Here is a 21,056-nt window from a genome sequence, read left to right on the forward strand (position 1 = left end):
TTGTACGCACTGGTAAGCTTCAGTCACTGGACAAAAAGGTCATTCTTGCCTAAACATCTGCAGTTGGAATGTACTTTGTAGCTGGAGAGGTAATAACATATGCCTTGCCAGTACATTCCTTAACTTCTGGCAACCAAATGAATGGGCTGTGACTTGTATTGGACAACCTTCACTGTACATTTCCATCACTTTGGATCCCCATTCCATTGATTGGTAGGATTTTAAAAAAATAATAAAAGACCTGCTGCCTGATCTATTTAACTGCTGTGTTTATTGGATCATTCTGGAAAAACTCAAAGCTGTTCAATGATCATTTTTATTAGAAATTGGTATCCCTAGCTACAAAATAATCATGGAATCAAGCTTACTAAAACTGGCAGTGAAAAAATGAAAAAAAATACAGGAGAATTACATTAAGAGGAGGAAAACAAAAAAAAAACAAAGAAAAAAACCCATGTAGTTTTGTGATGTCCAAACTTACTGAGAACTGGCTTCCTATACCTTGTGGTTGATGATGAGAACCAACGTCCCAAAGAAATGGGATATTTTTAACATCTCTTCCCTGAACAAATTCTCTGTTATCCAGTTGAGTCTGAGCACATGTAGTCTTTCCTTCAGTTAGGGAACTTACGGTGTTGTACTTTATATATTGCTCCTCTAATTTCTCAAAACTTACAGGAACTTCATTTTACTCAACATTTCTACAACCCTGTTAAATTTGTCTGGAATTGGCCAATGAGTTGGCCAACTGCTTGTCCTTACAAGGCACACACTGACAGACGGTTTGATTACACAAGCCTCATTTGCTTAGGAAATTAGGCTAAAGATGATAAATAGGTGTTTATAAGTGCCTGCCCATGATTTCCCTGTTGCAGCCTCTGAGCCTGCTTCCCATGGTACAACATGGCTCAGAAAGCACTTATGCCCCATCTTGCCTGATTATATCAGTAACTTACTCGGTGATTAGTCAAAGTAACATTCCTCTCCTAGCAACTAATTGAATGCTTTTTAATATATTACAGTCTCTTTTAGGTCCAAACCTTTCTATTTTGGGACTTCCAATTCAAATTTGCCTAATAGCTTCACATAATGGTCTCTTGCTCCCAATAAATTTCTCATTTTAACTCTAATTGGTTTGCTCATGAAGAATCACAATTTACATGAGCTGAAGAGGAGATGTATCAGTAGTTATTACTGAATATAAGTAATATTTGATTAAGCAAACTGCTTTTTTCTCAGCACTTGTTAATGATATTGCCGATTTCTACAAGCCAATAAAGTATATTTACAACATAATCAATTAAATGTATTTGGAATAGGTATTAAGTAATGACATCAATTCAGTGTCCTCTTAAATTTATGTTATCTATTCATTATAATGATAACCCAAAGCAACTACCATATTCAGATGAAGTTGCTGGTCAACCAATTGTTCTCCAGTGCAAAGTCATCAAAATTAAAGGCATAGATTGGCTTTATGAAGGGTAATGTAAGCAACAGGTGGAAACCCAAGAAAATAAATAATTTGAATAGCTGCAATACTGAAGCATAAATCACCTTCAGTGATTTCAAAGTCTCGGTCTAGAAATAAAGAATTGTCTCATTCTACTTAACTGAGCCCAGCCTGAGGAGCCTGGTAATGCAAGAACGCAGAGGACATTTCTGAAGGAGTCTGGGAGGGGAAGGGAAGCTGGAGTTTGGGTGATACTAAGAAACATACTGACACTACTTTGTAAAAGAAAGGGATACTGTAAACCTGCATGAAGATAAATCAATTTGAAACATTACAGTTTTGATCAAAAGTTTTTAAACGTAACTTCATGAACGTCAGGGAGCTTCTTCAAGGCAAGAGAAAAGAATATGATTATTTTTTTTTTTAAAGTATCACTATTTCAAAGTAACTACAATTTCTCCCTGGATGTCTAACTCATAATTTTGAACAGTTCAGTCCTCAAACAGGGAGCAAGGCATTCCATTAGATTAGAAGACAAGAAATATATATTTGAAATACATCTAGATAGAAGTTGTACCAGCTCGTGGTTCTGACTGCTATTAATTACTGGTATATGTAGAATATTTGAATAACAAATTTTTAAGCCTCTTTGATGTAGTTTTTCTTTTAAGGCCAGAATAATGCCTGTGAGAAACACTGATCAACGGGTTAGATACGGTTGAAAAAGTAACTTTGGAGAATGTCTTTGATTTTTATTTTTTTTTTTGCTTATTATTACTTCTAGTTTAGCTTGAGCCTCGGTTGGTTGGTTTTGGGTGGGGATTTTTTTCTGTAATAAAATACACTTGTAGAGAGAACTCTAGTTAGGCTAATTCTGAAATCATGCTGGTTAAGGATAAATGCTGTAAAGACCTGTCTCACCTCTTTACCCACGACAGTGGCGTTTACTGCGTTAGCACAGACATACTCTGCGCCCCAGATAATATTCACCATCGGCCTGAGCCTGGCTCTTGGAGAGGGAAAAGGCAAAAAGCAGCGCAGGCCGTGAGGCGCAGGACATTCAGTGTGGCCGTCCACCTCCAACCAAAGTATGGCCAACGACCTATGGAAAAAATAAATTAATCTGACGAAAAGCGTAAATAATTGAGGCGCTGGGTTACAAAAGCAGGCTCTTTGGGACTTTGCCTTCTCAGCAGGAGACCCCTCACCCCAAGAAGCCGGGCGTCCCGCAGGCCCCTGTGGGCCCTGAGGCGGCTGCAGGGGCTGGGTACCCTCCGGCCCTTGTCACCCCCCGCCCCATCGCCTGTCCCACACAGTGCCACACCCGCCACGCGCCTTGTCCCACAGGGTGCCACAGGCTCAGCCCTCCCCCGGCCCCCTCACACGGGGACCGGGCAAGCACACAGACCCCGGCCCCCGCGGGAGGCCGCCCCGCCTCCTCGTCCCCGAGGCGCCCCCCGCAGCGGGCCGTGGCGGGGGTGAGGCGAGGGGCGGGCGGCGGGAAGCGGGATCGCCCGGCGGGCCGGACGGACGCGGCAGGCACCCAATGCGCTCAGGAGCCGCCGCCCCGAAAGGAGGGGAGAGACCCGCAGTCGGGCCCAATGAGGCCGCGCCCGGAGCGGGACTTCCTTCGGGGATCCCGCGGCGGCGAGCGGCGGCGGAGCCGAGCTGACACGTAAGTGCGAGGCCGGGGAAGTTGCCTTTGTTCCCCTCAGGTTGGCGGCGGAGGAGCCACCGCCCGGGCGGGTCCCCGCGGCGGGGCCGGGCCGAAGGCGCCGCCTGAGGAGAGCCGGCAGCCGTCCCCGCCCCGCAGGCCGCGCTCGCCAGCGCCGCTGCCCGCCCCTGCCGCGGGGACCGGGACGATCAGCCCGGGGCCGCCCCCGGAGGGGGCCGGGCAGCACCGGGCAGCCCCGCGGCCGCAGCATGCGGCTGGGGCGCCCGCCCCGCGCCGCCCAGAGTCCCGCCGGCCCCGCTCCGGCGCGCAGGGCCCGCACCGACGGAGAAGCCGCCCGGGGCGTCGCGGCGGTGCCCAGGGGCTGAGGCGCTCGGCCGGCCCCTCCGTCCCTCCCTCGGTCCCTCCCTCTTTCCTCCTCCTCCCGGCGCGGGCCCGGGGCCTCCGATGTCGCCGCCTCGTCGCCCGCCGCCTCCAGCTGCCCGCCGCTAAGCCGTGAGGGGCGGGGGCTCCCGGGACCCCGCCGGGGACATGGGCAACGGGATGTGCTCCCGAAAGCAGAAGCGGATTTTCCAGACCCTCCTGCTCCTGACTGTCGTGTTCGGCTTCCTCTACGGGGCGATGCTCTACTACGAGGTGCAGGGCCAGCTGAGGAAGGCTGAGGCCACGGCGCTCAAGTACCAGCAGCATCAGGAGTCCCTCTCTGCTCAGTTACAAGGTACTTACCTCGGCAGGAGCCTCTGCCGCCCTTCCCTAACACAGAAATACCCTTCTCCTCTTCCTTCTCTGGGCAAGTCTGGGCTCCAGCTGTCCAACCTCTCGCAAAAGTTTTGCTCCTTACACGCTTCTTCCCCTTCTCTCCTTCCAGCGTGTGGGGTTTTGGTATCTAACCATGGGTAGGATCCTAGCTCTGCTAAAGTCAGCGTGAGTTTTTGTCAGGGACTCCCCGAGAGCTCTCATTCCCCCTCACTCCCACACGCTTTATAGAGTGACTGTTATTTCCAAAGGACTGTACATCACTTTGCAATTCCTGGTGTAAATGGAAAAGGTGGGCGTGCTCCCTATTGCTCATCTAACAGTACAGACCATGTCCAGTTCTGGGACTTTTGCGTGCTTTTACGTTGTCTTAGCAGTATTAATTTTATGCTGCTGTGAGAACATTCATCTGCAAAAATGCAAGGCTGCAGTTCCTGAAAAGATGAACATCTTTTCATCCATGAAAACATGCCGATGTCTGACATCTGCACGTACAGGAATCAGATGCAAAGCAGCAGAGAGATACACAAAGCATCAGTGCTCTAGGAAGTGCAAGACCTCAGCCCTCTCTAATTGTTGAGTGCAAGATTATCAGGTTGGCATATAAAAAGTCCAGAGCCACTTTCAAAACTCTTTAGAGTATTAGTTCTCAAAACTGTGTAAAACAAGAGTAAAAGTGGTCTGCTGTAGCAGCTATAACAGTACTTAACTTCAGGGTGATCTTCAACCATACTTTTCACTGTGGAAGCATGCCTGGAAGCATACACTTTTTATGCAGAGAGCACAGAATTGGGCTTATGCTGTTAGGTTCTTAGAGTGATTTGTTTCTTGAATATATTCAACTCTGATCTGAGACCATCATTACTTAATATTTCAATTTGAGGCTGTTTCCAGGTAATGCCATGGAAAAAATTTGACAGAAACCTTCATTTAAGTCACGAAAAAGGTGTAAATGTTTGGCTGGGAGATGGGTATGTGGCGGATGGCTAAAGAGCTACTTTTACTAGTCTGTATATTTGCCAGCAGTATTTGAAAAGGACAGAGGAACATCTTGTTCTCAAGCTAAAATTCAACAAGTTAGCTTTTTCTGTTGCTGTGGCTATACCAAAGAGGAGCATGCAACAAACTTTATTCCAACACAGAGGAGAGATTCTCTTGATCAGATATATTGGATCTGGACTGTGAGTTTAAACTTTTCCCTTCTGAAACATTATCTTGAGTAGCCATCATCTGTCCAAGCAAGTTCACAGAAGCAGCAGGCAACTAGTAGTTGATAAACCCACTGACAATGCTGACATTTAATAGAAATATTCTCTTATTTGTTTCAGTGTATCAATGAGAAATGTAAGATATGGACCAGAATCTGAAAAGACTGGTATAATTGATTATCAATGCAATAAATTCACATGGTTCTGGGACCAATGACAATTTATCAAGTCTGTTAAGCAGATGTTATCTATGCCTAGTATGGTAGCAGTAAACCTTGTTTTAAAAAAAAACCTCAATAATTACTATCAATTAAGTCACAGAATATAAGGAAAAATACAATGTAACAATAAAATTAGTTCTTTAAAATTTTCCTGTATTTTTGCAATAGCTAAATATAAAGAAGGTGAGGCTGAGAGCCCGGAGATGTACTAAACGCAGCAGCAAGCATTAGATGCCTAATCTCCCACTGAAGTAAGTGGAAGCTATGTGCCTAAGGACTTCGGAGGATTTGGGTCTAGTGAGCTAGAAATAAACTTTCCTTCCCTGTCTTTCCCTGTACATTTAATGGCTCTTTCTGGGATGCCTGGCCCTGTATAATCACTTGGATTTTTGGAGTGGCAGTTTATTAGTGAGCAGAACATACAGAATTCAAAACCTGTGCCTATGCCCAACGTGCCCGGAGATACACAAGCACCATACTATAACTGTTGATGTACAACACCAAACCATTTCTGAACCTTTCCTATTTAACTCTTTGATATGGAACAACAGGAAGGAATTTTCTTTAAGCAGAGACTTTGAAACAACATAAAATGCTGACAGAAAATCCTGTGTTTGCAGGTGCAACATCTGATTGCACTTTGAACTTTTGATTTTAAATGACCTGGATCTTAAATCAACAACGTTTCTGTTGCCAAACAAAAAAAAATCTCGAAGAATATCTAGGCTACATCTCTTTGCTGACCTTAACAACAGGAGAGATTATTCTTTGAGTTTATTCTTTCATGAGAATAACGAAATATACCACTGCTAAAGCAGTGCAACTTTTATCTTTTCCATGCAGTGTAATCAGTTTCTCTATAGATATAGCTCTAGAGAGGACTTTGGGGTGTGAAGTATGATGGGAGCACTCTGAAACCTTTTAAACTGGAACCAGTTAAAGAACGAGGTCACTGACACAACATTGCCAGGAGGAAAAGAGTGCTGTATCAACAGTGGTTGATTTCTTACTGTTTATAGCTCTCTTCTAGGCAATTAAATAAGACTTTAAAGTTCATTACAAGCTGAGGAGAGAACTGAACCTTGGACTTCTACTTCCTGAATAACTGTTTCACCAGGAGGCTTTTATTATTTCAAATTAAAAAAAAAAAAAAAGGCAACTTCTTAAAGTTGTCCTTTTGAAGACTCTGAGGCTGTATTGTGCTGGGCTGGCAGTCCTCCTGGAAGGCTGACTGGATTGAAGCACTTGGATGACAGGGAAATATCGCCTGTTTTCTGAATTTTGGTTGGGTTTTGCTGTGACTGCTGGGGCCTGTGGAGACAGTTGCTTTCCTGAATGTACACAGAGGAACACTGTTAGGGCTTCTGGGTGAAACTTGAGTCAGTTTGAAATGCTTAAGAATGATAGGCAATTCTTAAGTTTATGTATAAGGTCACAGTTTTGGACCTGAATGCCTTTGGTCTGCCCAAAATCTTGATCAGGATCCTCAGCTGTAGCTCGGAATGCAGCCTCCCTTCACTTCCTACTGTCCCCTCGACTATTTTCCTATCTCTGCACAGTGTTTGTTCTTTCTTCTATGTAGGTAATAGGAACCATCTTTTTGGTACTTGCCAGCTCTTCATGCCTGAATGAGCAATGCTTTCTGGTTTTGTTTGAAAAGCCAGAGGTCTTAGATTTTTATCTTTTTCGTTGCCTTGTTTTGCTCAAATGTAGCACGTGAATTGGGCTAAATCTTGTGTACATGTGGGAAAACAGCACTCTCATCTACCAAGGCCGAAGGTACAGATCACTGAAAAATGGTGCAGGAAGAGGTCTCCAAATCGTTTAACCCATGTACCTGAGCTGAAGAGGGCTGCATATGACTGTTTTTGTAGGGAGTTCTGCTTTTTCTGGTGTTCACAGCTTCAGGTACTCAGCTGAAAAGTATTTGTGCCTCCTGAAATAAGACCAGGGTGCGACTGGAGGGATGGCAGACTTGGGAAACACAATAAGAATAACTGGTTTTGAGAGGCTGGGATCTTAAGCCCACCAGTTTAGACAGCGCACACTGTAGAAGATTTTGTATTTGAAAGCTAAACTTCTCACAAAAAAAAGAATGTCAAACTTTGGCATTTTTATCTCTTTGACAAAGTTCTGATGGGCAATGGAGAAAGTAGGGCTGCTTCTGTAACCCGCAAAGGAAATGCCAGAGGCAAAGTTTAGAGATGACACAAAATTTCTTGGCTGCTAAGAAAACCTGAAGTCATTGTTATCTATAAGGTCTTTCATAGAGAAGCTGATCTTCCCAGTAAGCTGATTATTTTAAAGTCTTATTCTCTGAGCATTATATGTTCAAAACATGAAGATAATCTTATTTAGTATTTCTTAAAATGATAAAAACAAAACTTGACACTCTTGGCCTCCTACAAAGATGTGTCAAACTATTGGCCATATAGGAACAGACTTCACTTGCTAGAATAGAAATGCATTGACAGCTGTAGGTGAACCTGATCATATCTTTTCTCCAAGATTGAATGTATCTACAAATGTCTTTTTAGCCCTTACAGCTTCTGTCTTCTCATCCTCTGGGTATTAAGTAACCCCTTGTGTACTATTTTAATCTCTTTAATCTGTTTTAATCCCTAATCCTAATAACAGCCTACATTTCGTGCCTTTACTACCTTAATTTTCCTGCTCTTCCTCTTAGAGTCTTAACGTATCTGATGGCTGCAGGCAATCTTTGTGCAGTCTGAGACCATACTGTAATCTTGGGACCCAGCCCAGCAGGGACTCTGAATTTGAGAGTTCAGAGTTTGCCCTACTGTAAGCAGGATGTGGATTTCCTCAAAGCTGTCTGCTCCAGTGCTAGAAAGAACCAGCTGAAAAGCAAATGTAGAATTCCTCTGTGCCCGTTGTGCCATTTGTCCCAAACCAAGGCCCCTCCTTGGAGGTGACACACTAGAAGTTGATCAGACCTATAGCATCTCTGTGTGTAGAGACACAATAGTAGATCATAGTTCCATGTAACTTTAGTGGTTAATATTTATTATGTCTGCCTGCATGGTAACTACATAGATGCCAAAGCTGTTCTTCATGAAGTACACTCAGAAGTGGATGTACTTCACTGTCTCACCCCTCTGTTATAATAGTCTATTTAAACTTGTACCTTAAGTTAGCAGAGCTGGGAAGAACTAACAGTGCTTTTCTGATGCCTTATTTTTCACATGCACCATACAAGTAGAGCTACATCTATGCAGCTCCTATGTGGTTTGGTTGTTGTCCATAATAACAGCTGCCTCAATTCCTGTTATTCCTATTAGTTTCAGATTGCACATAACACTTCAGCGCTTATTTTGATTGTGTTTTGTTGCTATCTGAGATCTGAAAGATCTGTGGTAGCACCTTAGTAGCAGAGGTTAGTTCTCTGTGTACTCTTGGCACGGAGGTGTACTCCAACACCAAGTACAGTACTGCATGAAAAGGCAAATACAGCATCCCTAATTCTCCTACCTGGCTTCCTAAAGTGATGTGCTTTGGTTCGTAATGTCATCTAAGAATCTGTCTTTTGTAATTCCATTCACGTTTTCCACTGGGTATTTAATGTTCTGAATACTTAAAACACATTAAACGTTTTAAATTATTTGTGCAAAATTCTAGTATGGAAGATCTATGTGCTGTAAATTTATATTCATACATGCATTTGTATGTATTTGTATATACATATATGTGTGTGTAAAATGTATATTTAGATAGGTAGATGTCTGTTTTGCAGCTCAGCCTAAAGATTTTGGGTTATCTGGAATTATCAAGATTTCTTCATAATCCAAATACAGAAAAAGTGCTAGAGCTGTGTTCGGTTCAGTTAACTCAGGGAGGTGTTTTGTTGCTTCTAGGTCCATAGTCAGTAAGACTCCCAACATCTGAACTCTGTGACTGGAAAGATAAATTGAGCATAGATGCCCGTACTTATATTTTTTTTCATTCCTGTAATCCATGCCCGAATGCCCTTAAATCACTTTCCATGTGGTCGTAATACTTCCAGGATAAATTTCGACCAGTGCTGCAATGTTATATCTGCACCCAAGTTGGAATCTGGGCTGAAGATCACAGAGCGTGTAGTCTGAAGGAATATTAAGCAGCATGAGGTAATAGGGTGGTTTCGTTCCCTGGGTTTTGTTGTTCCCCCTCCCTGGTTTAATATTGGGCCTGGGAGCTAACAGACCGATGCAAGATGGAGCCAATATCCTGAAACTATTTGTTACTGATGATGATTTAAGCCTTTTAAAGCTTGTGAGTGATTGATCTGTCTGGGTTTATGAACACCTCAGAGCTGAGAGAGGAGGGGGGAGGCAAGATGGGTGGATGCTTTGGTGCTTTTGCATTCGGACTTCTTTGACAGCCATCTTCTGTCACATATCCCTAGAAGGCAAAGGTTTGACAGAAGCTTTGGCATCACCTAAAACATCATCAGGGATGACCAGTAGAGAAGCAGAGGATGAAATAGCCATCTGACAATTATAGCCACAAACCGAGCCAAAAATTCTCTAGTCGACAGCACAGTTTAAGCAATACCTGGCTGTGCTGGGCACACAATGTGGGAAGAGTCTTAGGGTAGTTGTGACTTTGCAGTTATATTGATAAAACTTTAATATCTGAGAGTTAGGCACTCCTGGAGTGGTGTAATTAAGATTGTTGCTTTACGGTTAAAACCAAAGCCTAAACAAGAAAGTGGAATTACTTCCTTACTTCCTACGTGAGCAAAACTGTTTGAATTCTTAAGTCTAAAATATGATGTTCCAAACACATTGTCTCATTGGGCCGGTTGTTTTGCTGGGCAGGACGCAGGATTGTCAGCCTCTGTCCCTGGGTGGGGTGACCTTATGAGTAAGGTTTCTACCCACTCGGAGATTTTAATACGCGTTATAGCATCTCTTATACAGTGGTGAGGATATTGCCAGCAATTTGTGGCTGATATAGTGCACTTCGCTCATTTTAGAATAGGATTCTTGCATGGGAAAAGTAAGTAAATCTGTCCTGCTGAAAGTCAGGTGCTGTTTTGAGGTTTAATGGTAATGAAAGCTAAATAATTCAGACTACTGAAAAAATGAACTATACAGAACAACTAATTAAGGCAGAATCTTTTGTTGGGTGATTTTTTTTTTTTTTTTTTCTTGGGATTTTTAGGATTCGGGGGCATGAATTTCTAGTCATGTTGGAGCCTGAGGTAAGCACTTGAGGAATTCAGCCTGCTTGGGTGCTGCTCCTTGTTTAAAGGAGAGTCTTCTGAGCTGGATGCAATTCTGATCTTTTTCTGGTGATGTAGCATAAACCAAACTTCCTCAAATTTTCTACTATGTATCATTAATTAAGAAATAAAAGAAACTGCAATTACTCCACCTCTTCCTCTACATTCTCTTCCCCCCCTCAAGGTATCTGAAATTAGCCTAGTATCTTATTTTCCTGGGGTGACTCACATCCCCGTGTTTGGCAGTCATTTCCAAGACTTAATTACAGAGATGTTGAGAGAAGTACGGCCTGCTTGTGCTCCTGGAGGGCATGGTAAACAGTCTATTCCTATCCATTGCACCATGCTGAACTATGCCATTTTCGGTGTTTCAGTTAATCTGTCATACTCAGATGCATATTTTGAGGTTTGACAGTGATCTTCTGTTACAAAAAAAATAAAAATAAAAATGAACCACTAACTCAAACTTTGATTTCTGTATGCCGTTTTTCAAAACATACAACTGGAGCTTACTCCAAGTCTCCTGTGTTAGAGCTCTTGAGAACTAATTTAAGGAAGCGGTTTAGCAGTTTTGTAAGGTGATATAGCTATTATATCAGGTTTTGCCATACTTTATAGCGGCCTTCCAGTACTTAAAGGGGGGCTACAGGAAAGCTGGGGAGGGACTCTTTATCAGGGAGCGTAGTGATAGGGCAAGGGGTAACGGTTTTAAACTGAAAGAGGGAAGATACAGATTAGATACGAGGAAGAAATTCTTTCCTGTGAGGGTGGTGAGCCCCTGGCCCAGGTTGCCCAGAGAAGCTGTGGCTGCCCCATCCCTGGAGGGGTTCAAGGCCAGGCTGGACGGGGCTTGGAGCAACCTGGGCTGGTGGGAGGTGTCCCTGCCCAGGGCAGGGGGGTGGAACTGGATGGTCTTTAAGGTCCCTTCCAACTCTAACCATTCTATGATTCTATGATATTCCATTATGATGAAAATGCAAATGTATCTTTCAGTTAGGAGAGACTGTTAAAATAACACGTGTGTATATTTAGATTAGGGTTTTTTTCTTCAATGTCCATTTTGCACTAGTTTCTGAATAGATAGCTAGATATATAACCTAACACCGTGTAGACCAACTCGCTGTACTTCTGCATAAAATTGAAACAAAAGTTTAAAACAATTTTAGCGAGAAAGAACAGGCCTTTATTTCCTGGAGCTGAGCAGACCCAGACTTTCAGAGATGACGTGAGAAGGAAACTGTTGTCACTGCAGCTCTTCTGAATGTTTGTGTGTTTTCTTCAAAGTGAGCTGGTGGGTCATGACAAAAATGACAGAATAATGGAGAGACGAAAATCAAAAAGAAAAAGGAATGGATTTTTTTTAGAAGTAAATCTGCTAACCTGAAGAATTTAAGTCTAAAATCACTACATGGGTTTTGTTTGAAGTATTTGCATTACTCATCACTTAAAAATAATCTTTAGCATAGACAGGTGTATAGAAAACAGCATATGAAAGGTGAGGTGTTAATCTGACCCAGCGTGGCATAACTGTGGGTGCCATGGTTGGCAAGGTTGGAAGAAATCTTTTGTGGAGTACAGGAAATCTTTTCTGGGATGGAAAACGTGATTTCTTTCCTAATAATAAAAGTCATGTCTGAAGCCTAACTGCTAGGGATTAAATATTTAATCGCATTATATACTCCACAAAATTTTATCTTCAGCCACTGCTATTACAGTTTACTGCTTCAATAGGATAAATAGTTCCCTATATCCCAACATATCTTGCAATTTTTTTTTCAATATGTTGTTTCCTGGAGGTGTTATTGACTACTAAGAAAGGGAGCATATGAGGCAGGGTGGAGTAAAAGGATTCTATTAAATGTAGATATTTACTCCAGTTTAGAAATTAATTTTCACATCACCCTTATGATTGAACAGAAGGCCACAACTATTTCTTAGAACCATAAGCATGTGTTTCTGGGACGAACTGCATTAGCATGCCAAATTCCCTAGCATTCCCGCATTTCCAGAACTGCAGTCAAAGAAAAACTTCGTAAGATCTGCAACGGTTCTCCATGCTGTGCTTCAAGTTCCCTCTTTTCTTTTTGAGGATGGAAAGCTGAAGGTTTGATAAGCATGTGAATTTTCTTACATGCTTATCTGAACTCTCCACACATTCCAGAGCTTTTTGAAGTTCTCTCATGATTAGTTCTTATACCTTGACTACTCCATTACAGAGTTCTGCAACGTTAGTGTGGGGAAAAATCCCTTGAGAGAAGGCAAGTTTCATAGAGAGCATCTGTGATAATTCTCATCCCGGGCAAGACACCAGGGACTGAATTGGAGTTTGTAGAGCCAAAAGCAGGAGTCTTACAGCTTTAGTTAAGGACTCAGCTGTGAGCTTTAATGGATTCCCAACACTCATTGTCATGTCAACTACCAGGACACAGGTAATTCCCAAACTATTCTTTGGGTTTTCAGATATATTCCAACTTAGCCAGAAAAAATTAGAGTGTTCCAAGATTGAAAATGTTATATAAAAATGCACGTAGTCAGTTCTCCGTTATCTTTGGGTAGATCTTGCCTGGTTTATGGCTAAACTTTGACCGAAGTGCAGGCACTCGATCAGCCTCCACCCAGAGCTCTGTGCGGAGCTGCAGTAGTAGCAGTAGTGCGTCTCGTTCATGGAGAACCGCTTTGCATCGGGAGCACGGCGCGGTGGGACATCGCTCTGGGGTACAGCTGGCTGCCCGCACGTGAGCTAGCCAAACCCAAATCTCCACTTGCACAAGTCCCATTCTGCAGTTCTAGTTTCTTAATGGAGTACTGACTAAGTTACAGGAACACGTTCATTTTAATCGTTAAGTTATTTTTGGTGGAGGATCTTTGAAAGCAGTAGATGTTACGCTTTTTCCTCGTGCAACTGGAATCAGTGGTAGGTCTATGACAGATGCTATAAAACCCCTGAATATGAAGATCCAGATATTAAATACAAACTTCTCTCATAAAATTGTTAATGCTCCGAGCAGCATAAATGACAAAAAGAGACTTAAGTCAAAGCATTGGTCATTTTTAAGCACAACTGCTGATGCATGGTTTAGTCTGCTAGGAGGAATTCTCTTTTGCAGTGACTGGCTGTAATTTGACAAAGCTATTACTCGCTTGTTCTTCACGTGAGTAAATTGAAAAGTGTAGGAGCTTGTTTTAAAGTTAATGTAATTGTCATACTGCACACAATGCTAGTTGTGGTTTTTAGTGAGCAAAATGAGATTGGTCCATCCCTTCCTGTATGCAAAATTTTTCTATAATTAAGCCAGAAAAATGCTTGTTTTTCACGCACAATCAGTTTCACATTATCTTGGCTTCTATTTCTGTCCTTTTTGTATAAATTAAAAACAGAAAACCTCAAGGGGGCATAAAATATGAAATAACTTCAATATTTTTTTCTGTATTGTAAATATATGGTTTCTGTAATGTTGTTTTCTTGCACTATACATAAAACACAGTTTTCTTAGTCTTTATTGTGGGCATACCTCTGTTGTTTCTTAGATATTTGCAATGTCACTGGAGTATCTGTTCATTGCTAAACTCTTGACTAAGAGTGTTTGGGATAGATGGAGTGTATAGTGTGACCTATATGGGTTGTACTGTGGTGGGGAATTCTGATACTTGTCCAGGAGCTACCCACAGTTTGATAATCTGTTTCTGATAAGATTATCAGTAGCGAAATAGTGGATCAGATTCACTGACTTAATCAAATATGGAGCTGAAAGCTTGGGGAGCAGGTCTTGCTATATTAATAACGTGTTCGCCCAGCATGGATGAGTCAAGAAATATCTTCTGAGATCAAAATTTTAATTATTGTCATTGGACTAGAAAATCTATCCTACATCCCATATTGAAGGGATTCTTCCTTGGCTCAAGGAAATGCTGTACTCTCAGCAGAAAAGCTATTTGCCTGGGTTCGCGTTTTAAATGGTTCTATTTGCAGTGACAAGAATTGGAAATTAACTGTATTTTTATAACAAGTCTGTGTTCTACAGGCCTTTGTAGCGTTACTAGAAAAGTGCCAGTGTGGCTTACCACACGCTGCTGTTTCAGTTCAACTCTGCCACAGTCTGAGAGAAAATAACATAGAATGTTGCCAAGACTACTGAAATCTGCTGGTTTTAAATGAAAGGTATTACTGTAAGCTCAGAGAAAGATTGCAGAATTGCGTAAGAAACAATAAAATTGAAATTAATAAAATTTCTTGCATCATGTATATTTAAATGCCAGTGTAATCTTAATTTTCCAACATTTAAGATAGTGGGAGCTGGGGTATTTTACACTCTGGAATCATGCTTCTGATGGACCAAAATACCAAAGTAACACAGTTAAAAAATTGCTGATAATGTAAAATAGGAAAGACTTTCTTTTAAATATCCAATAACGGCTTATTTTGCTTAATGATAGCTTTACTGCTTAGAGGTGCAAAGCAAAGATAAGAGAAATAACCATGACTGTTAAATAAGTTTGCTTTCATCACATCGCCTGACTCCTGTGTTGCAATTAACGTTCAGCGATGGTCAAAGTGGTGTAATCTTCTGTGAACCTATAGAGCATCGCAGCCCTCCCCCCTTTTCTTCCACTTCCTTTTCTGTATGAGAAAAATATTAAATCAAGGACTTGATTTAATTGGGGTCAACTCAAGAACTGTTAAATATTTCCTTGTTGAAGGTGAAAGGTGTTTTAACCAGCTGTGGTGTTACCGGTTTTGTTCCTGGGCTCTGCTCTTTGAGGCTGGGTCACCTCTCCGTGAATTTGTGTTGTTCTTTGTGGTTCATGTAGTTCACATTGTATAGGTAACTTAAAGAATTAAACTGGTACCTGCAGTGATTTCAGCTGTGGAACAGAGTATGTTAGCCATTACATGACAATGTTTTTCTCCTTTTTTTGTACCATTCTATTAAATATAACATAGAAACAAAGATCAATTATTTGTGCAAAGACCAGTACAAAATTAAGGCTTACCCAAGGAAAAAATGGTTTGTGCAGTGTCCTGTCAAGTGCATCACACCAGCAGGAATTTGTCACATTCCTTATATAGGTTCCACCCTCCAGCTGGGAAACTTGTAATAGAAAACATGTTTTTCAGTGTTTTTATTTCTTTGAGATTCTTGCTTGGACATCTTATTCCAGGCTGGTAGAAGGAGAAATCCCCTGCTGGATTAATAAGAGCTATGTAGTTTGGACTCTTCTTGCCTGGGAAGTTCCTGACTGGTGGGAATAACTTACTTTCACGGGAGATAAACTCCTGTATGTACTTAGAAAATCTGACCTGCAGCCTGCTCCCCAAAAGAGCAAGTGAGGAATGGAGGTTATGCTTTCTTAATAACTATTCTTAATCAAAATCTTCATTACGTTGCACATTACGGACTCTTATCAGAAAAAAAACATTGCTGAACCAACCAGTAAATGAACTAGACAGGGAGAGATGTATGGGAAAGTTTTTCTTAGCCTTTTTTGGCCATTTGAAGTGTTGTTTTAAGATATTGCCAGCTCTGTTCCCATATTTCAAAGGTTGCCACACAGAAGGTAGCAGTGAGGAAGCACTACCTGGGAGGGGTGTAGAGCCATTGCTTGAAAGTGGAGGGTGAAGGCAGGAAAGCCAAAGCTCAGCAGAGATGCAATTAACTGTGAAAGGCACAGAGCACCGCGGTCCCTAAGACCCACACTATTGCCTTCTCCATCTCCTTTCTTCCTGCCCTTATTATGGGTTTGTTGTACAGGGTTTGCCCCCTGCCCCCCGTACTTGTTAAACACTAGGAGGAGCTGAGGAAGGTGCGCTGGCAAAGAAGTGAAATGGGAAATGTTACCTCTGAATCCATTTGTGGTTTAGTCTGTTTGCCAAAAAGCCTGTTTTCACTCCTGACTGCATGGGAGGGGAAACCCATTATGGATTTTCATTTCCCTCCTGAGTTGCTACGCTACAGCCACTGTTCCTTTTGCAATATAATTTGGCATTCACGATCTTTGGTGCCTGGATAAAACCATTACTGTAGTGCTGCCATTTTTTTTCCCTTCTCTGAAAGCTCACTTGCTGGTGACTTTGTGAATATTCATTATGTGCTTGGTTTGTTGCAGAGGATGTTGATACATTAGTTCATCTTGACTGATGCCCTTGACTTTAGAAGATAAATAGCAAAGTAAGAGACAGATGACAAGGACTGATTAGCAGTCCAGCTTCTAAGCCAGAATGTAAACACTTGTAGATAAGGCAGTAGCTGAAGAGCCTGCAGAATGCACCTTAGTGGAATTAAGAACACGTTTTAAGGCTCAAGAGGTTTTTTCTGTGGCTTCCAAGCTACAAATCTTTATGTGATGCTTCCTGTTGAAGGTTTATGTTCACCAATGGTTTACTTCCCAGAAAATGGGTTTCCTAGTTTTGAAGGAAAAATCACACATTCCATAAATACAGATCAATAATTCTTTAAAAGCGTGCAAATTTAAATTTGGCCTGTGAAACGTATTTGTGTTAAACTGAGCTTGAGCAAATATAATTGTACATTTGCAGGAGTTTTAATTAAATATCTTTCCTTTGCTGCAAACTTGTTAGGGTATTTCAGATAATGCACCTTCAGTCTAGTGAGTGGTGAGGAAAGGGTAAACAGGGACTGATGTGCCCCATCCCTGCAAAAGCCATCCAAAGCCAGATGGCCAAAACACAAGCTGAATGAAATGCTGCTTTACTGGCAGCTGAGTGGTGGCGCTCTCTGCCAGAGGACATTGGATGTCCTCAAGACACATGGATACACGAACAACTAGACAAATTCAGAAAAGTAAAATCCATTTTGGAATGGTGTACGCAAAGTACCTGCCGTCGCCTCGGATGGTCTTTGGGAGCCATAAATTGCTGGGAGACGGTGCCAAGGAAATGCTGTAAACTCATCGTGTGTATTCTGTATTGGGCATCTGCTCTTGTCACGTCTTGAGAGATGGCATGCTAGGTCTGTTGGACAATTGATATGACCAAGAGTGGTTGTCATACCATAAAAAATATAGAAATAAGGTTGTCTCTGCTTTCTGTGATCAAATCTGGAGCGGTCTGTCACTTGCAGTGCCACCCAGTGTTCCAGGTCACTGCCAGTCATCACTACTGCGCTCTTAAAAACCATACAGCCAGCACTGCCATCAGAAGAAATTGTTACGCACCCTGTCCCCAACTGCGAGGTCCTACTGTCCCATCACCCATAGCAGTGAGAGCGAAGGGAAGGCCAGTACGAGAACAAGCAGCAGAACTCTTCTGGTAGCAGTGTCACCTCAAAGGGCTTGTGGAGTTTTAGCAAAGGTGTCAGAGCATCTTTCCAAAAAAACACATGCATTTTTGTTGTAGTCAGTGAGTTGGCTGGAGAACACAGCGACACCCCGCATGGCACACTGCATGGCTACCGTTCCCTGCTCTGCTGAGGATGTTGTGGGTTGTACTATGAGTGGTGCCCCTAAATCCTCAGCTTGTTGGGTTTTGGCTGAAGTGCTGCGTACAGGCCCCTTCAGTCATCTCTAGACTATCGTGTGGGTATTTTGACTCAATTAAAGAAAGTGCATAAATGGATTTAAAAATCAGTGAAGATTAAATCTTACTCCCCAACTGAAATGATTTCCTGATGAGCCATCTCTGATACCTTAGCCTTACAGAGAAGTATCCAGATTAGCTTTACATTTCAGCTGTCCTAGCCTTTCAGATGATTTCTTTTGTTCTTCCTGCCTTATCTTCTTAACTGGGAAAAAACCCCTCAAAACCCCGCAAATTCTCCTCAGATTATATAGATACTGCAAGTACAGGGTGCTTTAGCATATGTGTGCTTGCTGTCAGCATGTGCTTACTAAGAAACGCAGAACACTGTATCTGAGCATTCATTGTGGGTCTTCAGCAGTGCTGGGGTATAAAAGGATACTGTTATCCAGACTTTACCCAAAAGAAGTAAAACTGAGTTCTCCAAGTTTTTGGAAGAACTTAGGAATGGCTCTCGGGTTCTCCATGTCTTAGCCTAAGCAGCCTGTCTGTTGTACTTCTGCACCTTTCGAAGCCGTCCTGCTCTTGTGCATCTCTCTTCCCTCCTTGTGACAATTTGTTTGCTGCAAGGGTTTACTCTGGCAGTGAGGTTGTCCTGTCATCTCCTTGTCTCTTTACAAACAAGGTAGGAGGGAGTGAAAGCAGGGGAAAATGTCTACCTGCACACCTAAGAAGGAAAGAGGCTTTAGTAACTTTCATGTAGATCCACCATAGCTGACTGTCTCCATAAACGAGTCCCTCAAATGGTTGTCACATTCTACGCCTATGCAATGGAAATAACCCAGAATTCAGGATCAATAAAGCATACAAAAAATAAAAAAAAGTTACTGCCAAATGATACAAACAGTCCTTTATCCCATGACCTCATTCTACTTGTATTTTCCTGATACATTCTGTGCCAGTGCTCTCTGGGTGTGCTGGGGGTGGCTGGTGTTTTTTGTATGTATTACTTTTAAAGTGAATTGTGCACAAAATTTCTCTTTTCAGTTGTGTATGAGCACAGGTCAAGATTAGAGAAGTCATTACAGAAGGAAAGGCTTGAACATAAGAAAGCAAAAGAAGGTAAAAATGTGCTTTTCACTTTGACATTTAAGATAACTTGAGCATTTTAGAAAGTAACTTCACATGTATTTTGGTCAATTTTAAAGGAGTTACCAACGTATAACACGTTAGCAGGACCACCTTGTGGTGGTCTGTGGTGGTCTTTTTAGTATATTTTATTTATTTACTTAATCTTTTTAAAAAGTAATCATCTTTGTAGTACTGTTTACAGGTTACTGCAACATGGTACAGTATACACAGAGAGTATGTGTACATCCACGTACATAAACCTAACACGTGTGTGGCAGATGGGCGTGTGTAAATCCTCTTCCGGCATGCTGAAAATCTAAAACTTGTTCCAAAAATATGGAATCTTTTCCTGCATTCCATCAATGTGAAATTAGACTCTGAATCAGTATTTTTTACACGTTTAAGGGTAAACACATGATTATATACCTTTTTCTGATTAAAATCAAATTCTAGGTGTGTGTGAGGGGGAAATGTTGGCATGCGTTGTGTTTCTTACACATCTGCCCTCTACAAAACTTCAGCAGAATGCCATCCTCTGAGTTTTCTCTGAGTCTTTTGTTGTTCTAAATTTGCTACAACTTTCAGAATAAAGCCCGTATTCTTCCTAAAACTGAGGACTCAGCCGCTGAATTAAAACAACTACTTCAGCGAAGATTAAGAACGTGTAAGAAATTATTCTTACCGTGGAGTTCTCGATAGCTTTCTGGTGCCATCTAGTGTAGAGCTGTCCCATTGCCATGCAAAGGTGAGTTGGCATTTTCAAATCCTGAAAAGAGGATCAAGGAACAAAGGGAGAAACTTCTGTTTTATTAAACTTAGCCTAGACTTTCACATTGCTTAAAATACATATTTTTTTATCCTAATACAAGAATACACAATTTATAAATGTCCTTTTCCACAAAAAATTGTAACTGCATAAGCATTAAGCTCTTAAGACAATTTATGTACGCCACAGTTATGTTTTTTAAGTACAGATTCTAATCCTCCTGAGTTTTTTTTCATCAGTATTTTCCTTTTTGTTGTAGATTTTCTTGTTTATAAACTAGAAGCACAGGAAACGCTAAATAAAGGAAGGGTAAGTCATCGTTCCTAGTACAAGATTAATATTTGATGCTATTTGTGTTGCAAGAAAAAGGAAATGCTTTGCAATTATAACTCTTCAAAGGAAGAGGCCTTACAAAATATTCATTGAAAGAGCTCTCACTTATCCCATTTCTACTCTGCATGCGTAAGTGCTCTGCAATTCCTAATTATTTGAGCTGTAGCAGGAGATACTAATATCTTTCCAGAAAATTAGTTTAGAAAATATCCTCCTGTTTATCTTATGGTAGTTTGAACATAATGTTACTATTTTTAAGGGGGGAATGAGAAAACATTAGAAATCTTTTTGTAGCTTAGTCCACAGGGAAAAGCACAGTGACAACTTCCTAACACATGGTCTTTGAACTGGAAAGTATAAAAACATCAAGAAACTTTGTTTTATATACCAAGTGCCAGAAGGAAAGCTGTATTTGGCAAAGCACCCAGAGACCTGTAGAGAACTCATTATAAAGCAAGTAAATTAGGATTTTATGGCTACTTCATGTTGAAACTGGGGAGCAGTTTGTGAGATGAGTTAAAATACATTGTTGCTGCAGTAAGTGCAAAGTATATGTGCTTGCCATGTTCCAAAGCAAAGAGGGGAGATTAATTTGTTTCCTGGGGAGTTAACGTCCCTTGGCTTGTGACTCCTGAATAACTGCGTGTACGGAGGTTAGAGGAATGACAGGACTGTTCCGTTTAACACCAGCGTTTTTGGTTTTTTTTTACAGCAAGACTCAAATAGCCGATACAGCGCGCTGAGCGTACAACACCAGATGTTGAAGGTGGGTAACTGCGATACCCAGTTTCACAGGACACTGTTGTTCTACTACATCA

At 41.7% G+C, this 21,056-nt stretch overlaps 1 protein-coding gene across 3 annotated transcripts in view; it reads left to right on the forward strand.

Annotated features, from left to right (window-relative positions):
• Window positions 1–3,487: 3,487 nt before the first annotated feature.
• GOLIM4 (golgi integral membrane protein 4) overlaps window positions 3,488–21,056 on the forward strand; it is a 34,586-nt gene continuing 17,017 nt past the window's right edge. For 2 of the 3 annotated variants that reach the window (XR_012587430.1, XM_074590225.1), the window contains exons 1-4: window positions 3,509–3,843; window positions 19,056–19,130; window positions 20,165–20,214; window positions 20,951–21,004. Coding sequence is in view for 2 of the 3 variants with exons in the window: in XM_074590225.1 (XP_074446326.1) it covers window positions 3,657–3,843; window positions 19,056–19,130; window positions 20,165–20,214; window positions 20,951–21,004 (366 nt within the window). In the remaining variant the exon portion in view is untranslated. Of the gene's footprint in view, window positions 3,844–19,055; window positions 19,131–20,164; window positions 20,215–20,950; window positions 21,005–21,056 lie in introns of all 3 variants that reach the window. The other variant, XM_074590227.1, reaches the window with a different exon arrangement.

Source organism: Larus michahellis, chromosome 6 (assembly GCF_964199755.1).
Source record: "Larus michahellis chromosome 6, bLarMic1.1, whole genome shotgun sequence".
Lineage (NCBI taxonomy): Eukaryota > Metazoa > Chordata > Aves > Charadriiformes > Laridae > Larus > Larus michahellis.